The sequence below is a fragment of the Tenrec ecaudatus genome, chromosome 18 (genome assembly GCF_050624435.1).
Source record: "Tenrec ecaudatus isolate mTenEca1 chromosome 18, mTenEca1.hap1, whole genome shotgun sequence".
In the NCBI taxonomy this organism is placed as follows: Eukaryota; Metazoa; Chordata; class Mammalia; order Afrosoricida; family Tenrecidae; genus Tenrec; species Tenrec ecaudatus.
In genome coordinates this window covers 2961731-2976212 of record NC_134547.1, presented here as the reverse complement: position 1 = coordinate 2976212, position 14482 = coordinate 2961731, and the positions used below count along the sequence as shown (strand labels likewise).

At 58.1% G+C, this 14482-nt stretch overlaps 1 protein-coding gene across 1 annotated transcript; it reads right to left on the bottom strand.

The window, feature by feature from the left end:
- Positions 1–884: 884 nt before the first annotated feature.
- On the bottom strand, positions 885–8254 carry SHISA7 (shisa family member 7). Its single transcript, XM_075537991.1, has 4 exons — positions 7578–8254; positions 6786–6940; positions 2966–3115; positions 885–1528 (listed from the first exon to the last, which is right to left on the bottom strand). Exons 1-4 carry the CDS (start codon positions 8252–8254, stop codon positions 885–887), a joined length of 1626 nt encoding a protein of 541 aa, XP_075394106.1.
- Between the last annotated feature and the right edge of the window lie 6228 nt (positions 8255–14482).

Sequence of the window (14482 nt, the reverse complement as noted above, 5' to 3'; positions counted from 1 at the left end):
CTAGCCTCTCCAGCAGAGATGTCCCTCAGAGGGGACTTCCCAGGGTGACCTCTCTAGCCTCCTGACGTCACACCAGTGAGAACCATTCCAAGAATGGGTAGAGTCCGGTGGTGATGCTGCAGAAGGGGTGGGGGGCGGGGGTAGGGGGCTCATCCTGGAGATGTCGCTGGAGCAGGTGGCTACCTCTGGTGATGACATCAGGGGAAGAGGCACAGTCCCTTCACGACGTCACAAGGCAAGGCACCTTCTCCAGCGCCTTCGATAGTGTCACGGGAAGGATGTGCCCGCCCACAGAGGCCACAGATGGGCAAGGCATTCCCGCTGCAAGGTGACGCCGGGAGATGATGGCTTTGTCAGTGACAATGACGTCATGGGGCAGAGGCATCTCCTCAGTCGCGGAGACACAAGGAGAAAATCGGTTCCCTGCGGCGGCAGCAAAACAAACCAAAAAAAAGGAAAACCAAACCGAGTTCTTGTGGCTCAAGGTGATGTCATCAGGGACAGGCCTGTCTGCACAGGGACGTCACAGGAAGAATCTGTCTCTGGCGATGACCTCACAGGGCAAGGCACTGCCGCTGCCATGACATCACAGGGAGGGAGTCTGGGTGTTGAAGCCACAGAACACAAGACATTTTCTCTAGCAATGACCTCACGGCGGAGGGGGAGGGGCGCGCTTCCTCTGTGATGACGTCATGGGAAGGCAGCCAGACCCGGAAGGAAGGATGCCGTGCTAGAAGGCCGGCTGGATCTCGGTCGCCACATTCATCCCAGCAAAGTCCCCAGCTGCAGCCCCCGGGGCCCGAGGGCGGAGGAGGGTCCCAGGCCGCTGGCTGCGAGAGCCTGTGTTGGGGGATCCCGGCTGGCTGGGCTGGGTGTCCCCGGCCTCAGACTGTCACCTCGTTCTTACTGGCTGTGCGCAAGTGCTGCGGCAGGTGGTGGCCGGGGATGAACTGCAGCTGCTCCAGGGTGCCCTGGCGCTGGAACGGGGCCCTGCGCGCCAGCGTGCCGCCGCCGCCCGCGTCCGCCAGCCAGGTGGGCTGCGGCGAGCCGTGCAGGCCGTGGTGGTGGTGGGCGTGCAGGCCCGGAGGGGGCTGCAGCCCGTGCAGCGGCGTCGGGGGCCCCCCGGGGCCCAGCAGCAGGTTGGAGTGCGAGGCGGCCAGGCCGGCGCGCGCCGCGGGCTCGGGTGGCAGCGCGGGGCTGCGCGGCGGCGACAGCAGGTGCTCCCGGCTCTGGCGCAGGGCGTCGGGCGAGGACAGCACCAGGTGCTCCTGCGACACCAGGCGCGCGCGCGGCAGCGTGAACTCGTAGCGCGAGGCGCGGCCGCCGTCGCCCAGCAGGTGCTCCTGGGACATGACGCGCCGCGGGTGGGGCGCGGGCGCCAGGCTCAGCTCCTCGGGGCCAGCCCAGGCGTCCAGGCGGTAGCCGCCGCCGGTGCCTGGCCGCCGCAGCGCGTGCAGGGGCAGCGTCCCGCGGGGCATCTCGGCCAGGTGCGAGCGCTTCAGGTACGCCTCGTCTAGGTCTTTCTCGGCTGCGGCGAGGGGAAGGAGGGGGCGGACATGGGACCCCACTTCACTGCAGGGACCCTTGCCCCTACCTTGCCCCACCGTCTGCCCGGAAGCCCCCACCCCAGCCCCGCGCCCCAGGAACCACTCCCCCTTCGTCCCCTCCCACCCTCCCCAAAGACCTCAAGCCTCAAGTCCCTGGTCATTCCCGAGGAGGGGGCGGTCAAGAGAAGAGCCAGCCCCAGACCATCTCATGGGGCTGTGTGTCCCCAGGACCTGTCAGTGGGGTGGACACCCAGCCCCATGAGATGGCTGGGAGATGAAGGGCCCGGGTTGGAGGGAGGTTTGGAGTGCCTGGATCCCACCTTACCTCAAACTAGTTCCCTGTAGGCTTCAGTTTAGGGAACTAAGATACCCGCCCATCTCTCTCTCTCTCTCTCTCTCTCTCTCTCTCTCTCTCTCTCTCTCTCTCTCTCTCTCTCTCTCTCTCTCTCTCTCTCTCTCTCTCTCTCTCTCTCTCTCTCTCTCTCTCTCTGGAGAACTGCAAATCGTGGGGGTGGAAATAGGATCAATAGATACAGGAATTTTTCGAGGATTTTTTTATACTCCCTGGTATTCACTTTTATTTTTACAAATTGAAGGTCTCTGGCCAGCCTGAGGGTGCAGGGTGACATCCCTACACACACACACACACCCCTTGAAAACGTGCCTTCATGTCCCCACTCTGTGCGCCCACGATGGGGTCCTTCTCGGGCTGTTTTAACTGTCCCAGCCTTTTTTGGACGGCAGGGTGGTGGGAAGCCAGAAAGCAAAAACAGTACCAAAACGAACCGTCCCCTCCACTGCCCTCAAGTCAATTCTAACTGGTGCTGGCCCTGATGGGAGAGGGCAGAACTGCCCCTGTGGGTTTGCAAGACTAAATCGTTACGGGAGTAGAGAATCTTATCTTTCTCCCGGAGAGAAGCTGGTTTCAAACTGCTGACCTTGTGGTGAGCCCACTACGCAGCCACCAGGTCTCCTTCATGGTGTAAACTCAAAAAGCAAATAAATAAATGGACAGATACTAGACAAATAAATGAATAATGAATGAATAAAAACCAAAAGAATTCACTGCCCTGGAATTTATGCCGGTTCAAGGAGCGGCTGATTTCGAACTGCTGGCCTCGCAGTTAGCAGCCCAACCACATCACCCACGACTACACTGGCAGCGCTCCTTCTGTGTGGCGCCCACAGAACTTTCCCATGCAATTCCTGCGGCTCCCTTGACTGCCGTGGACTGGGGCCCAACAGTCCACCGCCAGGTCGGCGGGTGGGTAAGGTCGCCCTGGGGTAGGGGCAGGGCTTCGCATTTTTAATGACTCCCTCCCACTCCCAGCCCCTACCGAGTAATTCTGGCCATACCTGGAGACCGTACCAGGGGATGGGCTGTGGGGTACAGCCTTGCACCCCCTCCCAGGACTTACCCAGCCTCTTGAGCGACGAGTAGCGGTTGAGCTCCGACTTGACCGCGGCCTCGTAGGACGGAGGCAGATGTGAGAGGTTGTGGAAGGACCGCGAGCAGGAGAGCGTGGAATAGTGCAGCGGCGGGCTGGGCGGGGGCGCGGCTCGCCAGTCTTCGCAGAAGGGGAGGCACGTGGTCAGGCCAACGGCCCCTCCTCGAACCCACTCTTTGCTCTGCGGGGGCCCTCCTCCCTCAGACCAGCTGCCCAAGCCCCCCCCCCCCCAGTACACAGCGTATCCCCTCGCAGGCAGGGCCAGGGCAGTGCTGCAGGAAGAGGGGCTCTCTCAGTGCCCTGCTCTGCTGGGTGTATGCCCCACACATGCTACCACCAGCCCAGGAATGCCCACTTCCACTTCCCAAATGCAAATGAAGCAGGACCAAGAGGACAGGGTTGTGACCTATCCCCCTCCCCCAGCACCCAGTGGCCTGCCCTCCCCCTGCGCCCAGTAACCTGCCCTGCCCTGCCCTTAGCCCCAACCCCAGCCCAGGCTCAGCATGCATACCCAGCGTGGCGGTGGCGTGGTGCTTGGGGCTGTTGAGGTTGAGATGCAGGTAGTTGTGGTGCAGATTCTCTGTGAGACCGAGAAGGGGGTGACATCACCACCCACCATCACCCACGCGCCCTGACCCCACATCCCGACCCCCCAGAGCCAGCAACCCATGCCATTGGGTACACAGGGGGAACTGAGGCAGGGGCCCTGACGATGGAGAGAAGGGGCAAAGCTCATGGCTGGAAGTGGTGGGTACGGATCTCTCTTTGCCATCCATCCACACACGCCCAGGGCAGAGATCTGGAGTTCTTCAACCGGACTCCCCCCAAACTCTCCATCATACCCACCTGGGGCCCAGTTCCGGCCCCTCCTGCCTCCTGAATCTCTGCCCCAGCCCATCCCCCCAACCTCATCTTCCTCCTCCAGGACTATTAACCCAGTCTCTCCCATCCCCGCCAAACCCTTCCTATTGGACGATCAAGCCAGTCTGCCTGCCCAGTCCCTCCACTGCCCATGACCTCCCCCAGGGCTCACAGTACAAAGTCTCCGCTGGGAATAGCAACCAGTCCAAGAATAGCCCGGTCTCCATCAGGTGACGCGTGTATTCCGAGGGGAATCTAAGGTATGGCAGGTTGGGCATGTGCCACCCAGCAGTGTCTAAGGCCAGGTGGTCTCCATAGTCATCGGTGTGAGGTCATTCATCAAGTGAACACAAATACTTTTACATTTCAGAGCCTCCCTGGATCGAGGAAGGGGCCCTGGATGTGGAATGGATTCCGTGTTGGGCTGCTCACCTCAAGGTCAGCAGTTCTAACCCACCAGCCACTCCTTGGGAGGAAAATGAGGCTTTCTCCTCATAAAGATTTATAGTTTTGGAAACCCACCAGCGCAGTTCTACCCTGTCCTATAAGGTTGTTATGAATCAGAATCGACTTGATGGCAGTTGGTTTGGTTGTGGGTCAAGGATGAGGTCCTGGGGACACCGTAAGCCTAAGTGCTTGGCTGTAACTATAAGGATGACAGTTTGAAGCCACCACCCGCTCTGAGGGAGACAGATGAGGCTTTCTGTTCCTGTCAAGATAGAGAGTCGCAGAAACCCACTGGGGCAGGTCCACTCTGTCCTGGAGGGTCACTGTGTCCCCAGCAGTGAGTGTGGTTTTCTCTATCAAGCATGCACAGAGCAAGACCACACAGCCCACCTTCTCCCTTACCAAACCAGGAACCTGTGGTTCTGACTCAGAGCAACACCAAAGGACAGAGGAAAGCTGGCCCTGTGGCTTCCTGAGGCTGCCAGTGTGCATGGGAGCAGACAGTCTCAGTTTTTCCTGCAGTGCACCTGATTGGTTCGAACGGCTGACCTTCTATTTGGTAGGCCAACACTTCCAAATAGCTACCAAACAGCAACGGAGCTACCAGGGTCCTCCTTGAGAAGAAGAGACAAAAGGCGGAAACAGTAAGGTTGAGCAGCCCGGAGACCACTTTCCATCAGTGTGGCAGTTACATAATCTGTCAACTTGCAAAGGGGTGGAGTCTAGCCTGTCAATCAGGCCATAGCCAATAATGCTTCTGTGTGGGCATGGCCTTCTCCTGAGGATTCTGGGAAGCTGTGTCTTCCTCCCTGGAGGTGGGACACACACTCTCTCTGCTTTGTCTTCCTGGACACATGGAGCTATGCTGATGGACCCAGAACTCTGGAGCTGGAGAAGCCACCAGCACTGAGATGTCTCCACTGCCACTGGATCCACAAGACTTTCAATCCACTGGTCTGTGATCTCCCTGCATTCGGCATGATTGCATGTTGCGTGAGTCGGAAGAGGAATTTACAGCCTGGTTTTGGACAGATGGGCTAATATCAGACTTATGGACTTGATCTGGATTGGGCTGGGCTGTTTTCTCAATATACAATTGCTCTTTGATATAAAGCTCTTTCTTATACACATATGAGTGCCAATGAATTTGTCTCGAGTTCACCCGGACTAACACAATCAGCAAGAAGGAGGCAGGCACAGCTGCCGTCCTTGTGGTGTGCATCACGCATCCTGTGAAAGATGGACATGCCTGACCTGCCTCTTTGAGCTGATAGGATGGGTGGCCCCATCTCTAGCTGCCATCGAGTTGATCCTGACTCACAGCTGCCCTGCAGGGCAGAGTTGACCGTCCCTGTGGGTTTCCAAGGCAGTCAATCTTCACAGTAGCAGACAGCCTCAGCGTTCTCCCCAGAGAGGCTGATGGACTCCAACGACTACCTAGCGGCCAGCAGCCCCAACGGGCAACCCACCACACCATGGAAAGACGGGTGTCAAGTGTTGCGATCCAAGGGAGCAAAGGTTGACGTCAAGGATTTTTCCTTGGTCTTGCTTGGCTCCCCACTCCATGCTCATGGAAGCAGCAGCCAAGAGATCAAAAGGCACACAGCTTTGGGTAATTCTGCTGCCCGAGAAGTCTGTAGCGTGTTTGCAAAAGCACGGATGTTATTCAAGGACTAAGGTGCGCCTGCCCCAAGCCATGGTATTTTCAATCGCCCCAGATGCATGTGAGCGTTGGCATAGACTAAGGAAGACTGCAGAGGAGTCAATGCATTTGTATGGTGGGTTTAAGTGAAGAATTGTGCAAACCACCAAGGACAGTCAGCGTGCTCCTTAGAGGCATGGGTGCCCAGGCTTCGACTGGCAGGAAAGTCCCGGGTCAGGAAAGTCCCGGGAGAAGGACGTTACGCTTGGTCAAGTGGAAGGGCAGAGAAACAGAGGAAGGCCCTCAAGGAGATGGATGGGCACAGTGGCTGCCTCCATGCACTCAGGACCCGGGATCAGCTGCGAGGATGGTGAGGACCAGGCAGTGTTTCCTTCCGTGGTGCATGGGGTCCCTGTGGCTCGGAACAGGCTCGATAGTGCCTACCAACAACAAGCTGTTCACACGGGGCTGCAGTTGCAGTGCCAGCTGGAGGGGCTACCTTTGTGTCTCCCTGGGTCCAATCTTGGCCCCCTTCCCACTCCTCAATCCGTACTGCTCCTGGTCCCAAAGGAGTCGGTGCCATCCTGCCTCTGATCGGTCCCTGGGCTTGGAATCTCTTCCTCCGCTCTTTGTATGGAAACCTCTCCTCACCCCTCAACATCACCAGTTCGAATGCAAGCCACCATGACCCCCTTGATGCCCCCCAGGTGATCTACGGAAGGCCAGGGAGGAGAGCTGACTCACTATACCCCCCTCCCCCGACAGCCTGGCTATGGATGGTGGCACTGGATGGGGAAAGGCAGCGTGGAGGTGGGGGGAGTGGGGAGAAGGGTCACTGACCTAGATTAGAGGACTTCACGGTGTTGTAGAGGTTCTTGGGCGTCCTGGGTGCCATGCTGTCGGGACCCCCAGCTCCTGGGGTCAGGGAGCTGCTTCTGGTCCGGTCTGGGCGGGTCCCAGGGCCGGCCTGGTGCCTCAGAATGTCCACTAGGGCCCTGGAGGTGGCAGAAGTGCAGTCAGGGACCAGGCAGAGAGTGGCTGCTCCCTGCTCCCACCACTGGCTGAATCTGTCGGTACAAGCCCTGATCATAGTGCTGCTGCTGCTAACCACAAGGTCAGCAGTTCGAAACCACCATTAGCTCGATGGGAGAAAGATGCGGCTTTCTACTCCCAGAAAGTTAGTGTCCCAATGTCACAGGGGGCAGTTCTACCCTGTCCTAATGGGTCGTTATTAATCAGCAACTACTCGTTGGTAGAGATTTTTTTTTTGGGGGGTAGAGATTTTTTGGTTGTTTCTTTGGTCAGTCGGACTCTGGCTTCTCACACTGGACACACCCTTCCCCACTGTCCACACCCCTTCCACCCACCGACCACGCCCTATAAGCCTGACCACGCCCCCTTCTTACCAGTCACTGCTCCCTTAAAGATTCACAGCCTGGGAAACCCACCGGGCACCTCTACACTGCCCTACAGGGTCGCTGTGAGTCGGAATGGTGTGAGTTTCGGTTCTGGCATGCTGTGGCTACTTTCTCTGACCACTGCCCCCTCCCCGCAGCCACGGGCTCCACCTCCCTCCCTCGGGCCCGGCCCCCAGGCACCACCCTTCCCCCTCTGCACCGAGGCCCAGCTCACCTGGGCACGTTGATCTCCCGGTGCGCCCTGGGCGCACCCGACGCCTTGCTGAAGGCCACCTTGGCACCGACGCCCACGGCCAGGGCGAAGCTGATGACCCCACACACCACGTAGGCCGTGCTGCCCCCGGGGCCCTCGCCGCCGCGGCCCCCCGCGCCCCCGGCTCGGCCTCCTTCCAGCCACCCGGCCTGGCCCGGCCCGAGCCCCCCGCCCGCGCCCCCCGCGCCCCCGGCGCCCCCAGACAGCGGCGGCGGCGTGGTGGCCCAGCGCGGCGTGTCGTAGTTGGAGCACGAGGCCTGCGCCAGGCGCATGTGGCGGTGCTCGCAGCAGAAGCGGTAGTGGCACGTCCCGCAGCAGAAGCGGTAGGAGCCGGTGCTGCAGTTGAAGGTGGCATCGTACTGGCCCATGACGTCGTAGTAGCCGTGGCACAGCTCGGCCGGGGGCGGCGCCCGCGCCGCAGCGCCCGTGCTGCCGCCGCCCCGGGAGGTACCATTGGCGCTCGAGCCGGCCGCGCCCCCGCCGCCCGTCAGCGCCCCGGTCAGGCGCCGCAGGTGCGCCAGCAGGGCGGGCAGCGGGCCCGGCGGCTCGGCGGCGCTGGACGCGTTGGACGGGCGCGCTCCGGCCGGGCCGCCCGAGGCCAGGAGCAGCAGGGTGCCGAGCAGCAGCAGGGCCGGCATGGGCGCGGCAGGGGCTGCGCTGGGGCCGCCAGGCTTCGCGGAGGCGGGGGGAGAAGGGGCTGGAAAGGAGGAGACCAGGGAAGGTGGAGGCGGAGGGGGGGGCAAGGCTAGCTATAGAGGATGGACAGACAGGTCCCGCGGAGGCAGGACCAAGAAGGATGGACGGAGAGGTGGGCAGGGAGAATCCGAGAGGATACGGACCAAAGAGGTTGGACAAGTGGACAGAGCAGATCAGAGAAGATGAACGGGCAGGTGGACAGGGAGAACCAGAGAGGATGGATGGACAGGTGGGGAGCGAGGACAGAGAGGATGGGTACAGATAGGTGGGGCAGGAAACAAGAACAAGAGACCAGAGGGGGTCGTGCCCGGGTCCAAAGTTGACAGTCCGGTAGGACGACAGACAGATGGACGATCCCACAACAGGAGTGAATAGAAATGAGAGACAGACAAACATACAGAGAGAGACACACACACCCATACAATATGAAGCCGTGATGGGGAGAGGAGAGGAGGAGAAGGTGGGGAGATGCAGTGGTGACAGATGTGCCAGATTGATTGTTGGGCGGGGCCGCAGATGGGCGGGGTGAGGAGGGGCCGGTCCCGGTGCAGGGGCGGTTGGGATACAAGACCAGGCGGGAGGGAATTCAGAGAGACGGATGTGGGGTGGGTAAGATCAGAGGGATATAAAGGGGGTGGGGCGGGGGTGGGTGGAGAGAGAGAGAGAGAGAGAGAGATTGGATGTGAGAATCTTGAGTTTACCAGCTGGGGTGTCTCAACCTAGGCCCATCCCAGACAGGGTTGGGGAGGGGCAGTTGGATCTCTGTGGTGGTGTGTGTGGCGGGGGTGCTGTCCTGTGCATGGCAGGGTACATGCAGACAGCTCCACCTGCTCGATGTCCGCAGCACCCCCACGCCCAACTCCCCACTCCCAAAGTGACAATGAAAAATGTCCCCAGACCGTGCGAAATGGCCCTGGCTGAGAACAGATGCGTTAGGCCCTCCATCCCCTAAGCCATTGATTTCTCTCTGCAGTTCTGACACTCGGGACCCTCAAATCCATTTGTCTGTCTGTCCCACTCCATACTCCCCACACTTAAAAACATCATGGATGAACCTGACCCCCACCTGGCCAGGCGAAACCTTCCCATCCCAGCTAAAGAGGCCGGAACAGCAGGGGGAGGGATGTTCCTCTCCCAGCTCCACTGTGTGCCACCTGCCTGGCACCAGAGAAACACCCCTACCCACCACCCACTCCTTGTTCTGACTCATAGCGACCCTGCGTACAACAGGAGGAAACACGGACCGGTCCTGCGCCAACCTCCCAATGGTTCTCTGACCATGTCCCCCTGCTACCTGGAGGTTTTCCAGTGGCTAATTGGTTTCAAGTGGGTAGCCTCCTTCATGGTCTGCTTTTAACCAAAAGCTGGGCTGAAACTTGTTCACTTTGGGGGGACCCTGTGGCATTTGAAATGCCACTGACATAGCCTCCAGCGTCATAGCAACACAGAAAACTCCAAGATATGACAAATTGACCGACGGGTGGTGGGTGGGTGCATATCAAGAACTTAAAACGCCTAATAACTCAGCATTCTATGATGCTCACCTTCCCGACACAATCGCCGAAGAAAAAATGAGCGCATAAGCAAATGTGGTGAAGAAAGATGGTGCCCAACTATCAAAAGATAAAGCGTCTGGGGTCTTCAAGGCTTGAAGATAAACAAGCTGTCATCTAACAGAGAAGCAACAAAGCCCACATGGAAGAAACACATTAGCCTGTGTGATCATGAGGTGTTGATGGGATCAGGTATCAAAGACCCAGAACAAAAAAACATATTGATGTGAATGGAGGTGGTGGTGGTAGAGGGGAGACCCAAAGCCCATCTGTAGACAATTGGACATTCCCTTACAGAAGGGTCACCAGGAAGAGATGAGCCAGTCAGGTGCAGTATAGCACCAATGAAACGTACAACTTTCCTCGAGTTCTTTAATGCTTCCTCCCCCCACTCTCATGATCCCAATTCTACCTTACAAATTCAGCTAGACCAGAGCATTGACATGGGTACAGATAAGAGCTGGAAACACAGGGAATCCAGGACAGATCAACCCCTCAGGAACAATAAGGAGAGTAGCCAAACCAGGAGTGTAAGGGGAAGGTGAGCCGAGAAAGGGGGAACCGACCCCAATGATTGACATATAACCTCCCCCCGCAGAGGGACAAACAACAGAAAAGTGGGTGAAGGAGACAGCAGCTGGTGTAAAACATGAAAAAAAAAGTTATAAATTATCAAGGGTTTATGAGGGAGGGAGGGGGAAAATGAGGAGCTGCTCCCAAGAGCTCAAGTAGGAAGAAAATGTTTTGAAAAGGATGAGGGCAACCCATGTACAAATGTGCTCGACACAATGGATGGATGGGTGGATTGTGATAAGAGCTGTAAGAGCCCCCAATAAAATGGTTTTTTGTTTTGTTTTTTTTTAAAAGGCCTTGGAACACTGCTGGATCTGTTACGGAGAGTGGCCCTATTTCTTTGTGGAGCAAGAGATGGGGGGATGAGGAGGAGGATGGGCAGTGGAGTGGGTCACCCCAGCTCTTTCCCTGGCAACAGTCAGCACTGGTTCTGAGAATGCCCACCTTCATAGGGCACAGAGCGACGGTGATCGGTGGGGGGCGGGGACACGGAGGGGATGTCTGAATGAGGGGTTCACAGAGTGGGTTCGAACAGTGGCGATCCTGACCCCAAGAGAGGCCAAGGGCAATGTGCTGCGTGGGTTTGTTCAGCAAATATTCGTGAATGTCTACAGTCGCCTCCGCCTACCGAGCATGCAGGCTGGGCAGGCGCCATTGGGACTTCTAGACCAGGGGCGAGGAACGTCCAACCCGGGGGGTGGGCTGAGGGGCGCTGTATAAGGCCTGAGACATGATCAATACCAGCGAACATCAAGCACCTCCCCAAAGAGGCCAAGTTCCAGCCCTCACATTCAAAACCCAAACGCGCAGCCATCGAGTAGAGACCGGCTGCTGGGGACCCTGTAGGATTAGGGGCAGACCTGCCCCCTGTGAGTTTCTAAGACCGTAACTCTTTATGGCTGTAGAAAGCCTCCTCTTTCCTCAGAGGAGCTGGCAGTTTCAAACTGCCCACCTTGCAGTTAGCAGCCCCTACGTATAACCACCATGTCCCCCGGGGCTCTTCGCCCTTGCATTAGGGGTGGGCGAGTTCATATGATGTCTGACCAGGATGGTCCTCGAACGATGCAAGAGATATCCAAATGGCCTTTCGCTGAAAAATCAGGTGCCCCGGCACTGGATGAAGACGGAAATTGCCACGGACCACTCAAAGGACAAACCGATCCGTCTCGGCAGAAGGACAACCAGAGTAGCAACGGAGGAATGGACGGCGAGGCATCGTCTCAGTGCTTTGGACGGGTTGTCAGGAGAGGCCAGTCCCCGGAGAAGGCTGTCGTGCTTAGAAAAGTGCAGGGGCTGCGGAGGGGCGGATGGCTTCTGAGGAGATGGACAGACACCGCTGCGGCCACGACGGGCTCAGCTCAGGCGTGGGCGCGATGGTGAGGCTGGCGCAGGACCAGGCGGCTTTGTTCTGCTGTGTGCATCAGGTGTCGAGGGGTGTGAACGGACTGGACTGCCTAGCAGCAACGCAGCCATCAGAGATGAAGGCAGACTAGGAAGAAAGGGGTGGAGATCCACTTCCGAAAAGCAGGCTGTGGAACCACATGGATCACGAGGGGCCAGTGGGCAGCTGATTGTGGGGGATTGGCAGAGCCCAGGCAGTGTTTTCCTGTGTGTTGTGGGGTGGGGGAGGTGGGGGGGTGGGAGCAGCCACTGTGACTTCTACCTGCCTCGCTGTGGCCTATTGTTTCCGGAGCCGTCTTGCCCCATCGACTCCACAAGGCAGGGACACTTGTCTGGTATGTCCTTGTCACCAGCATTGCTACTGTGCATACAGTAGGTGCTTAACCAGTGCCCACTGCATGGGTGAATATTGAACAAAGTCTATGAAGCTGATTCTGTTTCTCCCTCTAGCCCTGCCCTGCCCCTTCACCCCCTCTCTCTTGTCTTTCCCAGGTCCCAAGGCGTCCCATCCTTTATCCAAGCACCACAAAGTCCCCAAGTCCAAGCCCAAGCTATGAAACTGAGCTTTGAACGCAGGCGCCCATAGACCATGGAAAAGTGTGGGCGCATGTACAGAGAGAGAGAGAGAGAGAGAGGCGTGTAGGTGGGGGATGAGATGCCTGCGTTCACTCAGGCCTGCCTCGCACAGATGGGCAGGTTGTGAACTGCACAGGGCATCCGGCTGTTGTGGCTGAGAGGGGGCTGGAACCCAGCTGGGCGCTCCTCCCCGGGCCGGCACCGGCTGTGGGGCCCCGCATCCGTCTGGGCCAGGGGTGTCCTTTGCAGTCTCACACAGGGGCACCATCTGTGAGCTCGACTACAGACGCGGGGGTGCGGTGTCGGGCAGGGAGGGGGGTGCCTTCGCACTGAGGCTTCTGGGGTGGGGGGACTAGCTGCTGGCCTGCTGGCTCCCCAAGCTGGGCCAAGCCTGTCCTTTCTGCCTCAATCACACCTTTGCAGTGATGCGCTCAGACACAGGCACACCCACAACCCCTCCTGATAGAGGGGTCTCCGGCTTCCTTCCCTTTGCCCCTCCCTCCCCATTCGGACACACACCTTCGAGTGCACAGTCACACAAACACCAGGACCCAAGGGACACGTTCTTCCCTGACCTCACAGTGAAGGACCCAAGGGCACACTCGGGCACAGGACACCAGACAGGGTTCCGGGTGCGATGCACCCCCTGAAATGCTACCCTTAATGACACAGCCGTAGCCTCCTCCCAACACACACGTGTGCGCACGCATGCCTACACACAGGTGCCATAGCGCCGTCCTGGCTCATAGCGACCCCATACACATGGCTGCAGCCACAGGGCCTTCCTCTTTTTCACTGCCCCTCCGCCTTACCAAGCCTGCTGTCCTTCTCCAGTGACTGGTCTCTCCTGACAACGCACCCAAAGGAGGCGGGAAGAAGTCTCGCCATCCTGGCTTCTAAGGAGCATTCTGGCCGGATGTGGTCCGTCATCGGTGGTTTGAATTGTGTGTCCCGCAAAAAGAGACGGTGAACTCCTGACCCTGGGACATGTCAACATGACCTTATCTGGAAACAGGATTTCGTGTGATTTTGGAAGTGGTCATATTGGAGATGTTTAAGAAGCAACCCAAAGCTGTTCCTGCTCGAACATTGTATCTCAGAGACACCCCACAGGATGCAGTAGAACTGCCCTGTAAGGTTTCCATGCTGTAATCTTTACGGAAGCAGACAGCCTCATCTTTCTCCCAGGGAGTGGCTGATGGATTTGAACCACCAACCTTCCAGGGAGTAGCCAAGCACTGAACCACTGCCTCTTACCCAATCCATTTCCCCTAGTCGATTCCGACTCACAGGGACATGGAGACTGTAAATCTTGATGCGAGCAAAAAGCCTCATCTTTCTCTCTTGGAGAGGCTGATGGATTCAAACCATTGACTTTGCAGTTAGTAACCCAATAACTAACCCACCAAGCCACTGCCTTCACTTTCACTGTCAATGCCGACTGGAGGCAGTCCTATAGGACAGGGTAGAGATGCTCTTGTGGTTTTCCCAGACTAATGCTTTGTGGGAATAGAAAGGTTCGCCTTTCTCCCAAGGAGTGGCTGGTGGCTTCAAACCGCCAACCTTGAGGTCAGCAGCCCAACACTCAATTCGCTATGCCACCAGGGCTCCGGGCACCAGGAGTAGGTGGGTCCTAATCCTATGGGGTTGGTGGTCCTGATGAGAGAGAGAGAGAGAGAGAGAGAGAGAGAGAGAGAGAGAGAGGCCCAGAAGACAGAAAGACAGTCATAAAGGCGAGGCAGGGTACAGTAATGCACTGACAAGTCTAGGGTGGCTGACCACCCTGGAAAGGAGGCTGGAGCCCCGGGAGGGGTTCTCACTCAGTGCCCTCCGAAGGAAGCAACAGGGTTGACCTTTGACCTCTGAATGCTATACTTCCAGACCCAAGTCCTAGCCGTTTCAGTCGTCTCAGACGCATGCCCCCCAAAAGCTGGGCAGCGGAGGGCAGAAAAGAAAGACCAGAGGAAAATCCACACAGCTGCCTTGCGCCGTTGGCAATGGATATTGAATACACCCTGCAGGGCCGGCGGAGGAACGGGTCAGTCTTCAAGGAAATGCAATCAGAGG

Excerpts from the sequence above, each read along its gene's own strand:
- SHISA7 (XM_075537991.1), bottom strand. The coding sequence starts at position 8,254 with ATGCCGGCCCTGCTGCTGCTCGGCACCCTGCTGCTCCTGGCCTCGGGC. Across the intron at positions 6,941-7,577 it reads CGGGAGATCAACGTGCCCAG|GGCCCTAGTGGACATTCTGA; the intron begins GTGAGCTGGGCC and ends TGCCACCTCCAG. Across the intron at positions 3,116-6,785 it reads CGTGAAGTCCTCTAATCTAG|ACTGGCGAGCCGCGCCCCCG; the intron begins GTCAGTGACCCT and ends CCTTCTGCGAAG.